Genomic DNA, 13,024 nt, shown 5'->3' on the forward strand with positions numbered 1-13,024 from the left:
GTCCACTTGGGCAGAGGGCTGGGAGCAGGAAAATGAATTCACCCACTCCCTTCCGGCTCCCAAGACACCCAGGGTCATAGCCTCTAAACAGTCTTGAGTTCTAGCCACCCTACACCACCCCAAGCCTCTTGATGCAATGGGATCCCTCTCAGCAACCTCCCTGCCACCCAGAGGCACGCTGAAGGTGGACTGACTATTGGAGAGGCAGAGGAATATAAAGTGGTGTGATTAGCAGCAGGCAGAGTCCCCCTCCTGATTTCCATAAGGCGTTTAGATTTCTTTGCCTTGCCACATTTCTCTCTCTGTGGGAACAGGGAAATAGTTTTAGCATGGTAAATCGACAGAGCCAGGCAGCTGCTCAGTGCAAGGTCCGTGGCCAGCTCTACACCCTGCCCCTCCCTGCTCTGAAGCTGAGGACAGCCCCCCTCCGCCAGCGCCAGCGAGGCTCATCCTCCTCCTGCTGCCCCCTGCCCAGGAGGCCACATGGCCTTCTGCAGAAGGTGCCCCGAGGAGGGGCAGGATGATTCTGGCCTTGGGGCAGACTGGGATGCACACCCTTTTATCCTGCATTTTGGCCTGTTCGCCCAGCACCTCTGAGTACACTTACCCTTTAGCGCACTGCCCCAACCCCAGCCAAAACTCTGGTGCAGAGTTCGCTGGTGGAGCGAGAAAGGGAATTAAAGCCAGGCATGCGAGTGAGATCCAAGTTGGCAGATTCTGATCAGAACAGCAGACCTTATTATTAGAAAAGTGGCCGCATGCTGGCAGGCAGGGCCACGAGGACTCTTCAAGCTTTCCACTGAGGGCAGGTTCCTTCAAACAAGGTCCCATGCAGGAGGGAGGGAGGGAGGAAAGGATGGGGGAGGGGGCATGGCCTGGATTCCTTGGGATCTTGTGGGGTGGAGCATATTGTTCCAGAATTAAGAGCTCAGGTCTCGTGAATCTCACTTGGTCCCTCTGCCCTTTACATTCAAGATACCAATCCAGTACCTCTGGCCTGGGCAGCAGTCCCCTGCATGTGTGGGCCTGGAAAGGTCCCTTCCATATAAAGCTTGCTGTTCGGCCACACCCACAGGCACTGTCAGGGGGAGCCTAGTCTCCAGTGTTCCTGCCTGGAGAATCCCAGGGACGGGGGAGCCTGGTGGGCTGCCCTCTCTGGGGTCACACAGAGTCGGACACGACTGAAGTGACTTAGCAGTCTTCCTGACCAGTATCCCCTGAAGCCACTTTGTTTCAGTAAGTGCCCACTGGGCTGATTGCTCAGGCCCCTAGAAGTCCAGGGCAGCCTAAATAAAGATTTGGATCCCACCAGAAATGACTATTGGCCTGGGACATAGGAATGAGGTCAGAGTGTCTGGTTCCGTCTCTGGGGATGATGGCACAGTTAGCTTTGTTGTATCCAATGGACACCAGTGGCACCTGTGATGCACAGACACCAGGGCTGAGCTGCTGGTCAGCCGTGCACGCATCCTCATTGATAAGGCCCAGCTGGTGTGAGCTGCGTGGGGGCTTGAGCCTCTGAAGTGAGCCCAGACTTTGTGGACCACCTGTGGGACTCAAGGGCTAGTGTGGTTAGAACTAGATGCTTAGACTCCTTGATTTCCACACCCAGTGGATGCCGCCACCTGAGCAGTGGTGCCAGCTGGCCCCTGCGGGCTCTCAGACTCTCCTTATAGAGAGGGGAACCTTTATTGTCCTAATTTTTCTAAGATTGCCAAGGTTTTGGCACTTTAAACCAGCATCCTGGGAACGCTCTTAGTCCCAGACAGACTGGGACAGCTGGTCAATGAGGAGCACTGCCCATCATCTCTGATAGAGGCTTGAGAGGGGACCCACCCCAAGGCTCTGAACCAGACAAGCCTGGAACACAGAAGAGAAAGAAACAACAGCTGAGCTCCCACTACGTGACATGGGTTTTGCTAGGCCACTGGAGTTGGGACTCAGTGCCCAGGGACAGGAGGGGTGGGGACAGGCGCAAAGAAAGAGGCCATCAGGTGTAGCTGGGCTTCGGAAGTGTGAGATCCCCATAGTGTACTAGGGTAATGGGCTGCAAATTAGGAAAACAGAATTTGAAAGTGTCTGTCCCTCATTTACTTTAACGCAAGGACCCGGTGCACACTGTATATAATTCATCTCCCAGAAGTGCTGGGACTGGCTGTGGGACTGACAGAGCAGATCCCTCTGGAGAGAGGGAGAGAGGTGTGCACGAGCAGGTGAGGAGCACCTGCCCGCCTCGAGCCCTCTCCTGTAGACGAATAATACACACCTCTGCTAGCAATGGAACTGACAGCTCTCCAGTATTCTTTCTCCAAAGTGCCAGCTGCCAATCGAATTGAATTAGATTTCACAGGGGTTTTTGCAATACATGGAATTCACCAGCAAATTACTCTTAAAGAGGGAAAATCAATCATTTGGAGCAGAGATAAGCTGAAGGCAAGGCAGTCTCAGATTGATCCCGTCTGTGCAGGCGTGTGTGGAATTCAACAGATAACCTGGGGAGAAGAGGGTGGGATCTGCTGGAGAGAGGAACCAAGGAGGAGGAGGAGGAGGAGGGAAGGAAGAAGAGCTGGAGGTAGACGGTAAAGCAGAGAGGGAGAAAATGAAAAGGAGAAGGCGAGAGGGGAGGGGAGGAAAGCAGGAAGAAGAGGGATAGAAAAAGAAGAAAGAAACGATGGAGAGGGAGGGGAGGGGAGAGAGGGAAGGAGTGGACAGAGTGAACACGAGAGGAGCAAGAGCAATTGGAAAGAGCACAGAAGGCAATAATAATAGGGCCTTGGAGAATCACCTGGTCCATGCTCCCCATTTCGCAGGTCAGAAAACTTAGGTCCAGAGAGACAAAAGGGCCTGCCCCAGAGAGGAACAGCAGATCCAGAGAAAACCTCAGATCCCTGGTTTTCCTGACCTCAGGCTCACGATGCTCAAGGGTCCAAAGCACACAGAAATTTGGGACAGGGGTACAGGTGGACGGAGAGCCTGAAACGAGGCCTGGCCTCCACTCTGCTGCACCCTGGGGACTCTCAGGCCAAGGCCGACTGGGACAGCTGGTCAACTAGGGACAGGACTCAGCACCTCGATTCAGGCCTAAGTGGTGGCCCACTCCCAGGCAGGAAAAGCTGAGGTTCTGAGCCAGGCAAGCCTGGAATGCAGAAGAGAAAAACACAGCAGAGCTGAGTTCCCCCCGTGTGGCGTGTGTGGGCTTTGCTGGGCCCCTGAGTGGGAGGGACACAAGGAAACAAGGTGGCTGTTCGCCCAGAAATTACCAAGGAGGCGCCAGCATCAGCTCTCCTGGACGGAGACCCGGAAGGTCCCCGGGGGTGGAGGCAGTGGCAGCACACGGCTTCTCCCCACTGTCCCCTGGACTCTGACTTCACAGCGGGCTCCCACTGCGGTGGACCTGGGGTAGCTGCCCCCCGTGGGCAGGCGGGGCCAGAGCAACTGGGTGACCCCTTAAATGTGGGGGCTAGAGGGAGAAGTAGCAAATTCTGAGGTGAAGGGGCGAGGAGAGGCCAGCTCCCTGCCAAGTTTACTCTGGCATGTCTGATTGGAGTTAATTAAGTGAAAGGATGGACAAAGGAGTGATAAAGAATACATCTTCTGTGGACTTTGATTTTCTGTCGCTCAATAGCATGGATTAGACAACAGGGCACAGTGGGGGAGGGAAGGAGACCTAGGGCCCCTTGCTTACAGCCAAGCCTTTGTCCTCTGCCTGCTACCTTCACTCCTGGCCAAACCAAGGTCTAGAAATCAGCCCCACCCCAGGAGTACCCCCACTTCCCTTCTAGAACAGTAATAACCACTCTCCTTTGTTGAGCATTTACTCCATCCCAAGCACTTGACTAAGATTTTGCAGCTCACCCACAATAGCCCTATCAGGTAGGCTTCATTCTTCCCACTTTGCAGATGAGAAAGTTGAGGCTCAAGGAGATAAAATTGTGCAAAAAAAAAAAAAAAAAAAGAAGTCACACAACTGGAAAGGGTATTACCTGTATCTGGGCTTAGGTCTAACTCCAAAGCCACCATTGAAGTTTAGGGTCTCATACCCTGGAATCACTGGTCAGAGGGCTCTTCCCTGGCTGGCACAAGTTTTGGACAGGGCTTCTGAGAGGATGGCACTGACTCCGTGGGCCCATCTGCACACTCCAGATCTCCGGCCCGCTTCCCACCTCAGGGTGTCCCGCCAGCTCACAGAGCTCTCTCTGTGCCTTTGGAGTGGTCCCTGGCCCTTCTTCATTGTGACTCACAACACTGCGAAGTCACCAGTCCCCCCTGCATACATGTGACCCTAGTCCTTCCTCTGCTTCTGGAAGGAACTAAGGTCCCCTCCCAGGACACCTTGTGGTTCATAGGATGGATGAGGGCCCCCTGGCATTTGGGTACAAAGGAAAAATACACACAGGCTCCTGCCATTAGGGAGACTCCTTTCTTAAGCAAGAAAACATAATCCACAAGTCACCCACCAAAACCTGGTAAGGCAGAGAGACGACACTGCTGCTTAATCCTATGGGTTATGCTTTATTCTCCCCACTTCACAGATGAAGAAACTGAGGCTCCAGTAGTAGAAGGTCACACCGCTAGGAAGCAACAGAGCCTGTTTTCCCAACTCTGAAACCTTGTCCCCACTACATTACACCATGGATCACCAACCCGGCCATAACCCTGACCAACAGCAGAGGGAGATGAGCATCCCCAAGGGGCAAACTGGTGCCACCATCAGCAGGGAAGTGCCTCAGGATGGGGAGAACCCAGCAGGAGTCGGAGGGAGGAAGGAGCCTGGGGGCTAGGTCAGGCCTTCCTCCTTTGGGGCACAGGGTCATCTGCAGAGGGAGGTACCGGGGATGACTGCGGGAAGCCACATCCAGAGAGAAGTCAGGTGCAGCTTCAGGACACAGGACAGCCCCAAGCAGGCATAGTGGCCTGACAGGGCAGAACCCGCTCCCCAGGAGGAGGGAAGGGCCCTGCATATGGCAGCTGTCAGCCAGTGTGAATCCCACCCCAGCCTCTGCCAGGGTTGTTGTGAACACTCAGTGAGCTAATAGTTGCAATAAACTCTTAATACGTAGTTGAAAATGACATTGGGTCCATCATGGAGCCAGTGGTAGCTGTGGGAGCTGCAAAGAGGTGAGGCGAGAGCGTCCCTGCCGGGCAGTGTCTGCTCTGACCGCTTTCAAGGCCAGCCCTCCACTTCCAGGAGGCAGGGGGAGGCAGCCCCTTCTGGCAGCAGCTGATAACTTGGGCCAGGGGCTTGCGTGCTGCCCTCCACGGGGGGTGGCAAGACTTCAGTCACCAGGAGCAAAGCAAATCATAGCTGGCTGCACGGGGCTGGGGGAGCGAGGAGTGATTTCATGCGTCCTTCTCCCTCCAATAAATAAATAAAGCCGAACTGTCGCAGCCCCACGGGCAGCCAGGCGGCTCCCCAGCCTGGTGCGGGGAGGGCAGGCGCTGCTGCTCGGCTCTGGGACCCGCGGCTGCTGGCTATCAGCCTTCTCATCGCCTCTCCCAGCTGGAAAAGAATTTAATCCACCGGGCTCCTCTCCACACACACTGGGACTCCTTTTGATGTTTCTCTTTATCTTCCCTCCCAACAAAATTGCCCCTCGACAGCTCCAAGAGGGCCTCTTGCCTCTCCCCACCTCCCTCCTTCCCTGCCTCACCAAGTAGCCTGGCAGCAAGCAAGGAGCAAGGGCGTGGAGGAGACCCAGCCAGGACTGGGAGGAGCGGGCGTACCCTCTGCCATCTGACTGCCCTCCCCTCCACCTTCTCCCTGATCTTGGGAGAGGCACGCTTTGCCCCTTGGGCCACACTTCTGACATTTAGTGAATATAGGAAGGGTTCTCCAGTGCCATCTAATGCCAGTTCTTTGCACCCATGAGGACAGTGTTCTGGAGAGGGAGTGATATGCAGGAGACCAGGAGAGCAGGGTGGTGAGGGGCTTAGGCTCTATGAGTCAGTACTGACCCAAGCTGTGCATCTTGAACAAGTTACCCTTTCTGGCTTCAGTTTCCCTCTCTGTAAAAAGGGGTGGACCGATGCCGATGTCAGTGGGATGTCTTGAAGATTCTGGTTAAGGATGGGAAGCACATGGGGGGGGGCGGGGCTTGGTGTATGGAAGTGGCTGTTCTTGAAGGCTCTGGGCCAAAGGCTGTAATTCACAGGGGGTTTGCACCCACTTAGTGAACCAGCTAAGAATCCCATACACACATCCCAAGGGACTGAGAGTCACAAGCCAAGTACCTCTTGGCAGATTCTGAAAGGAGCAGGCTGAGCATTTGAGAGAATTTAGCCAGAGGGGTCCTGGGGTCTCAGGACAGCCACATGAGGGGTCCTGCCAGCTGCAGGATCAAGCCTAGTGCACTCCCAGCCCCTGGTGGCAGATCAAGGGCAGGGGAGAGATCTCATGCCTTGAGACCCAGAGATCTCACCTAAAGGGGCCAGGAAGCTATGGGGGATAGGGGCAGGAAACCCAGTGCTCATACCTGGCCAGGTGCTCGCTCTGCATCTGCACTGAGCTCAGCACCACCTTCCCAGGTGTCCCCTCAGTCCCTCTGTGCGCCATGGTCTCAGCCCCACTCCATCCTCTCTCCAGCCTCTCATCCACCACATGTCACTGGTCAGTTTTCTCACTGTTCTGACTTGCTCTGCACCCCGCCAGCAGCCTTGCTGTGTCCAGCTGATTCTCAAACGTCAGCGTGTATCAGAACCCCTGGAGAGTCTGCTAAAACAGTGCTGGGCCCCACCCCCAGAGTTTCTGAGTGTGACCGCAGATTGTGCATTTCTGACAAGCTTCTGGATAATGCCGCTGGTTCCCACAGCGCGCCAGGAGAACCGCTGCTCTCTCTGAGTAGTCCTCATCCCTGGGTGCACGTTAGAGCGAGTAACCCGAGAGCAGTACAAGATCCTGATGTCTCATCTCCTTCACCCTGATTTCTTTGGTCTGGAGTGCAGCCTAACCATGGGGGTACTTTAAAGCTCCCCCAGCGGTTTTGATGTGTGGCTGGTGGGTAACCGCCACTCCACGCTGCCCTGCTCGCCCTTCTGGATCCCTGCGGGTGCTCCAGGCTGCCCTCCCTGTCCTGCCTGAGGTCTTCCTGACTGTGCAGCATGGTTCGCGAAAGACCGTCAGAAAATGCAGCTTCCTGGGCCCCACCCCTGAGAGAGTCTGACTCAGTGGCCCCGGACATCTGTGTTTCTTCTCTAGCTCCACTGGCAGTTCTGATGTGCAGCCAGGTAAGGAGGGCTGTGCGGATGTGATTTGCACTTGGCCGCCAAGTTCATCTTCCTTTTTAAACCCTGATGTCCCCACTGCACATGGACACAAGGCCAGAGCCCTCCAGATGGTGCCTGCGGTGGGCCTCCAGGAGAGACACAACCCCCTGATACCCCAGCAGGCTCTCCAGTTTCTGTACGCGAACCCTTTGCAGTCAACTCGCTTGTCTGCCTCATTATTAAGTATTCATTCCCCTCTCCACGCCTTTGTTTAGACCAGTCGTTCTCAAATGGTGAGCTCAGACCAGCAGCAGCAGTAGGAGCATCACCTGGAACTCGTAAGAAATGCAAATTCACGACCCTCCCCCTGCCCCCACCCCCCGCCCCAGACCTACTGAATCAGATGTTCCTGGAGGAGGGAGGGCAGCAGTCTGTACTTTACCAAGCCTCCAGGTGATTCTAATACACACTGAGGCCCAAGGACTTCGAGTTTAAAGCCACTTTCTCCACCCGGAATCCATTTTCCCTTCATTCCTAAGACAACCTCTCTCGGGGCAGCCCACTTCCGCTGGTGTTCTCTTAGATTCGGCCCTGGAGTGCTCAGCAATGCCATCTCGGTTTGCTCAGTCGACTCATACTGCTGGCTGAAATGCCAGTACATGCCCCTCTACACCCAGGAGCTGCATTTGGGGGACGCCCACGTCAGGCCCCAACTCTGCTTCCCTTGGTCTGGAAGGCACCTGGGCCTGCGCACCGGGCTCTTCTTATCCTCACTCTGCTGCCCACCTCTGTGAGTTCCATTTTTTCTGGAGGCATTCCGAAGCTCCAGTGTTCCTTCACATCCATCATGTGGCCCTCGGGAAGAAGCTCGCACAGGGTAATGGGTGAGGAAAAGCTTCGGAAGCCCCCTGGCATCTGAGCACCTGCGGTGCGGCCTGCCTGCTCTGCTGTGGCTTTGCACTGCCCCAGGGATGGGCGGCGCCTCGGCTCCGGCGTCCCACCAGGACTACAGAGTGTTGTTCTTTGGTCATTCTGGCAGAGTTCACTGGTGTGCGGTGAGCGTGTGCTGTGTGGCTGCTGTTCGTATTGTCAGCTCTTTGTACAATTGTGAATCAGGCTTCACAACATGGTTTTAAGTGGAAGCACGCTACTGTGTGTGTGGAAGAGGCAAGCCAGAGATCACAGTGCTTATATATGCATGGATTTCCTGGGGAAAGATACTAAAGATCAGGGTGTGGTCGTCTCTGGGGAAGACTCTCCAGTGGTGGGGACAGTGGGGAAAGTGTGTCTGTCGTGTGCTCTTTACACTTTTGAACTATGTGAAGGCTCCCCACGTCTGTTATGCTGTGGACATTTTCTGTGTTAGAAAGATTAAAACGTGACAATGCTTGGGATTGTTTCCTCCAGGGGTTCTGTCCAGGCTCCTGGGAGTAGGACAGAGGGTCATGGCCCCTCCTCTCCCAGCCTCGCTCTCGGTCAGGAGGGAGGGAGCTCAGGTAGACAGTAGCCCAGCCCCCTCCCAACTTTGTGCCAGCTTCCTCTGTGTCCCCCCTCCCCAGGTGTGGGGCTGCACAGACCTCCCCACACCCCAGCACCTGAGTGCACGCCCCCCACACACCCATCCCTCCTTGGCGCCCCCAGAGGCCATGGCCCATCAGTTGCAGAGGGGGCCATTCCTCTGGAGCAAGTGTGCTCCCGAGGTCCATCTCGGCCCCTCTCCCTTACCCTGACCTCGGACCTCACCACGTTCTCTCTGATTCCTTCCTCCTCTCGGTACCTTTCCGGCTTCTTCTCTGTCTCCATACCCTTTGACTGACCGACTCCCTCTGATAGAACCTGGTAAGTGAGCCTGGGAAGGGCAGAGGCTGGGAGGCATGGTGGGCAGGGGGGCGGGGTGTTGCTCCACCTGCTGCAGGAACAGTTCAGAAAACCCCACCCTCTCAGGGCCAAGGTCCATGGGAGGAAGAGGTATCGATGTCAGCTGCTCGGAGCTGTCACAGTCTGCTGGCTTTGGCTATTAGTGCCCCTTCGGGCATTTAATTGGTCCCCTCCATCTGACGGATAGATTCTACGCCAAGGAGTCTAGGAAACTCCACAGCCCAACATGGCCAGAAGAGCATTGCCTGCACAATTTGCGGGATCCCTTCTGTCCTGGGGGCCCTGGAGGGCCCACTGCTTGCCTGGACCCCTAAATTGGCAGTGCCTTTATTTCACCAATTTGTAGTTGTAAATAGAAAAAACTCAAGAGACCTAGGGGTAAATGTTAAAATGTACTCATTGCACAAGTGTATCTGAGCACCTAATGGACAGCTCTGGGGGCATCAGGCTTCCCTGAGGGGGTCCTTTCTATCCTTGCTGGGACCATCCTTCCCTCTCTGGCTGTGTAAAGGCTTCCAGGTTGCCTGGATGCCCCTCTCAACAGAAACAAGTTCTGGAAGGAAGCCCCTCGACAGACATATCCCTGGGCAGCCCAGGAAAGGGGTGTGCCTCCCTGCCAGCCCCCAGTTGCACAGAGGGGCTGTGCTGGACACTGGGCCGGGGGAGGGTCACGCAGGCTGAGGAGGAGGAGGCATCCTTCTGGTGCTGAGAGCCTAGCTCAGGAACCCATTGGGCTTCTCCTCACAAGTGGAGAGGGGCTCTTGACTACTTCCAAACCACAGGCCCCGTGCTGAGGTTTGAGGTGGGGGGTGCTAGTCTGGGGGTTAGTTCCCCCCATGCAGTAGCCTGGATCACTTTCAGAGGAAGCCAGTCTCTGGGGTCAGTAAGCCCTGTCTCCCGCCTTCAGTAGTGGCTCCTCCCACTGATCTGGGCGTGGGTAGCATGGAGATATCACACCTCCTGTGTGAGGACAAGCCAGGTGGCGTCTGAGGGCTCCCTGGGCTCTGGCCCTGATTGGAGTGATCAGAAACACCTGACCTAGAGTGAGGCCTCCTTGCCTGAAACCATGGCCTCTGGCTGCTGGGTTCTGGCAGAACCAGTGAAGGGCACGGCACTCTACACTATTTGGGATCCTGTGTCCTCCCGGCCACCATGGCTGGCCACAGAGAGGGGAATACAGGGGTTCACTTTGCCACTCAGCCATCTGGGTAGTTCCTACTGCACATGTAAGGAAGGCAGTATTCCCCCTGATTGACACAATCCAGAGAGGGGATGTAGGAAAAGCAGTTGCCAGCTGCAGCCCTCATGCCCTCTCTGGTCCAAGCTGACCCTGAATGCTTACTTACTTCATCCCCCTCCACTCCCTTCTGGCCCTCTTCCTTTTCTTTCTACCATCTCCCTGCTGGGTCTTGCAGATACTTCCCCCAGTTAGTGTCACTGGAACAGAAGAGGGAGTGGGAGATGGAAAATGAATCAAACCACCCAAAAGAGATATGGTGGGCATCTGATGGGCTGATAAAGGCAAAAAGAATTGGAGGAAATTTCCAGAAGGCCTGGACATGGGCCGGAGGGCCAGGGAGCCAAGCCGGAATCACACAGGGGAAGCCAGACCACTTTGGGGTGGGGAGTTGACAAGTCCTACTCTGGTCCCAGCACCTCATCTGCCTCCCCTGCCGCCCTGCTCCTCCAGCCGCGCTCCGAGCCTTGGCTTCCCACGCTCTGACTGGTTTCTTCTCTCTTCTGACCCAGGGCCTGAACAGCATGTTCGAGGTGTACCTGGTGGGGAATAACTCCCACCACTTCATCATCTCCCCGACGTCCGTCCAAGGGAAAGCAGACATTCGCATCCGAGTGGCAATCCCCCTGGACTATGAGACTGTGGACCGCTACGACTTTGACGTAAGTCCCCTCACCTCTCCTTGGCTGGGAGGGGGATTTCAGGTGAGGCACGGGGCAACACCGTCCCCTTAAATGTCCCCTACTCCTCTCCCCATTCTTCCCTGTGGGTCTGACCTAGAGAAGCCCACCGAGCTGTGGCAGGGGCTGGCCTGGGCCTCCCCTTCTCAAGGAGGATGAGGAAATGTCCAAGCATTGAGTGGAATTTTATTAGGTCCCATCACAGTCTCAGAAGCCCATCGAGAGCCTCTGCTGCCCAGCCTCAGCCAGTCCAGCCCCCGTTAGCCCCTGCCTCCCCAGCAAATTTTGTGGCCACCCTGGCCCTGTGAGCACTGATAAAGGGATTCCCAGGAGCACACATCTGGAATGGGCAGTGACTCAGACAGGTGCTCTGGGTTGGGATGGGTGGAGGCCCCAGGGGAACTTATGGGAACGAGGGCTCCAGGAGCATACAAGTGCTCACTGGTTCCTTGCTCTGCATACCCAGCTCTTTGCCAATGAGAGTGTGCCTGACCACGTGGGCTATGCCAAGGTGAAGATCACCCTCATCAATGAGAATGACAACCGGCCCATCTTCAGCCAGCCACTGTACAATGTCAGCTTGTATGAGAATGTCACCGTGGGGACCTCAGTGCTAACAGTCCTGGTGAGTCCTCTCTCCCTTACAGGGCAACTGAGCTCTGGGGTCAACCATCAGGAGGCGTCCAGAGGGATTTTGCCCAAGGAGTGTGGGCAGTTAGGGGAGAGGGGGAGGGGGTACCCCCAAGCCCTCAGAGGTTGTGGTGTTGGTGTATTAGAGCATCCGGTTTCTTCATGATGAGGCTTCCTTGGCCAGGGAAGCAATGTGGAAAAGGCACCCACCTGGGAAAAAATGAAGTTGGGCCCAGGGTTAGTTTTCTGCCTTGTCCCTGAGAGATTGTGAGCTTGAGTGGGCCGGGAGCCCTAGACCTACCTTCTAATGGGGACAGGTGCCAGCCATCTCTCAGGAGGGCAGTCCTGTCCCTCTGAGCGTGGGCACCACAGAAGAATGGGCTCCTGGACCTCCCCAGCTGTCTTGCTGGGACCTTGACAGGGGACCCTCCTGGTGTCCATTTGTATCAGTCAGGACTTGTAATCACAAGGGATAGAAACCTTTAACTGGCTCAAACAAACAAAAAAAAAGGATTGGCTCTTGTAACTCGAGAGTGTACATGATTTCAGGCATGGCTGTATCCAGGCACTCAGTTGAGCAGGAATCTGACTTCAGCGCTGGCCTCTGCTTCTTTGTATTGGCAGAGAGGCACACCAGCACCCCTAGGCTCACTTCTTACCAATTTATCAACCCCAGTGGGGGAAAAGAAATGTTCTTTTTCAATAGTTCCAGCAAAACTCCCAGAGCTGATTCTCATTGACTCAGCTTACTGGGCCACCATAATTCTGATACACCAGAGATGGGTCATGCTCCCCCTAGTAGAGTCAGGGCGTGGGTCAGCCCCATTCAAATTACATGGGCTGAGAATGGGACAGGGGCCATTCTACAGCAGCCTCTGTTATCAGAACAAAGAGGGTTGCTGAGCAGGTCAGTGGCAGATGTGTGCTACACAGGCTCAGGGACTTGCCCATAGTAGGTGCTCAATAAAACTTAGAGAGTTTAACCTGCTGCTGCCCCTCCCTGCCCACTGAGGCCCCCAAAATTCTTGCCCTTCTCGCTGAATTCTAACTCCAGGCACAGACATTGCCTGTCGATCCCAGACCCCCTACTCCAAAGTGTGTTTACTCTACAGACAGATGGTATGAAACTGTTTTCAGCCCCCAGGTCCTTCCCATCTGACAGTTATTAATTTTTCAAACAGATGTTTAGCTAGGCAGGCTGTCAGACATAAACAGTAAGTCTGCTGCGGCTGTTTTCTTCCCGGATGCTTCCCCAGCCCGTGGCTCCGCCGGCTTTCACAGAGTTGCTCCTTGCAATCAGTCACCTGGTGCTTGAGGCCCCATGGGCCCTCCTGCAGCCTCTAAGGGCCCCACAGAGAGCAAGGCCAGGGGCTCTGGCCTTCTGGACCCGAAGAAA

At 55.4% G+C, this 13,024-nt stretch overlaps 1 protein-coding gene across 4 annotated transcripts in view; it reads left to right on the plus strand.

Annotated features, from left to right (window-relative positions):
• CDH23 (cadherin related 23) overlaps nucleotides 1–13,024 on the plus strand; it is a 436,585-nt gene that overhangs the window by 239,613 nt on the left and 183,948 nt on the right. For all 4 annotated transcript variants that reach the window (XM_027530370.1, XM_027530367.1, XM_027530368.1 and 1 more), the window contains exons 12-14: nucleotides 9,037–9,042; nucleotides 10,831–10,980; nucleotides 11,465–11,623. In XM_027530370.1, the coding sequence (XP_027386171.1) occupies nucleotides 9,037–9,042; nucleotides 10,831–10,980; nucleotides 11,465–11,623 (315 nt within the window). The remainder of the gene's footprint in view (nucleotides 1–9,036; nucleotides 9,043–10,830; nucleotides 10,981–11,464; nucleotides 11,624–13,024) is intronic.

The sequence above is a fragment of the Bos indicus x Bos taurus genome, chromosome 28 (assembly GCF_003369695.1).
Source record: "Bos indicus x Bos taurus breed Angus x Brahman F1 hybrid chromosome 28, Bos_hybrid_MaternalHap_v2.0, whole genome shotgun sequence".
Lineage (NCBI taxonomy): Eukaryota > Metazoa > Chordata > Mammalia > Artiodactyla > Bovidae > Bos > Bos indicus x Bos taurus.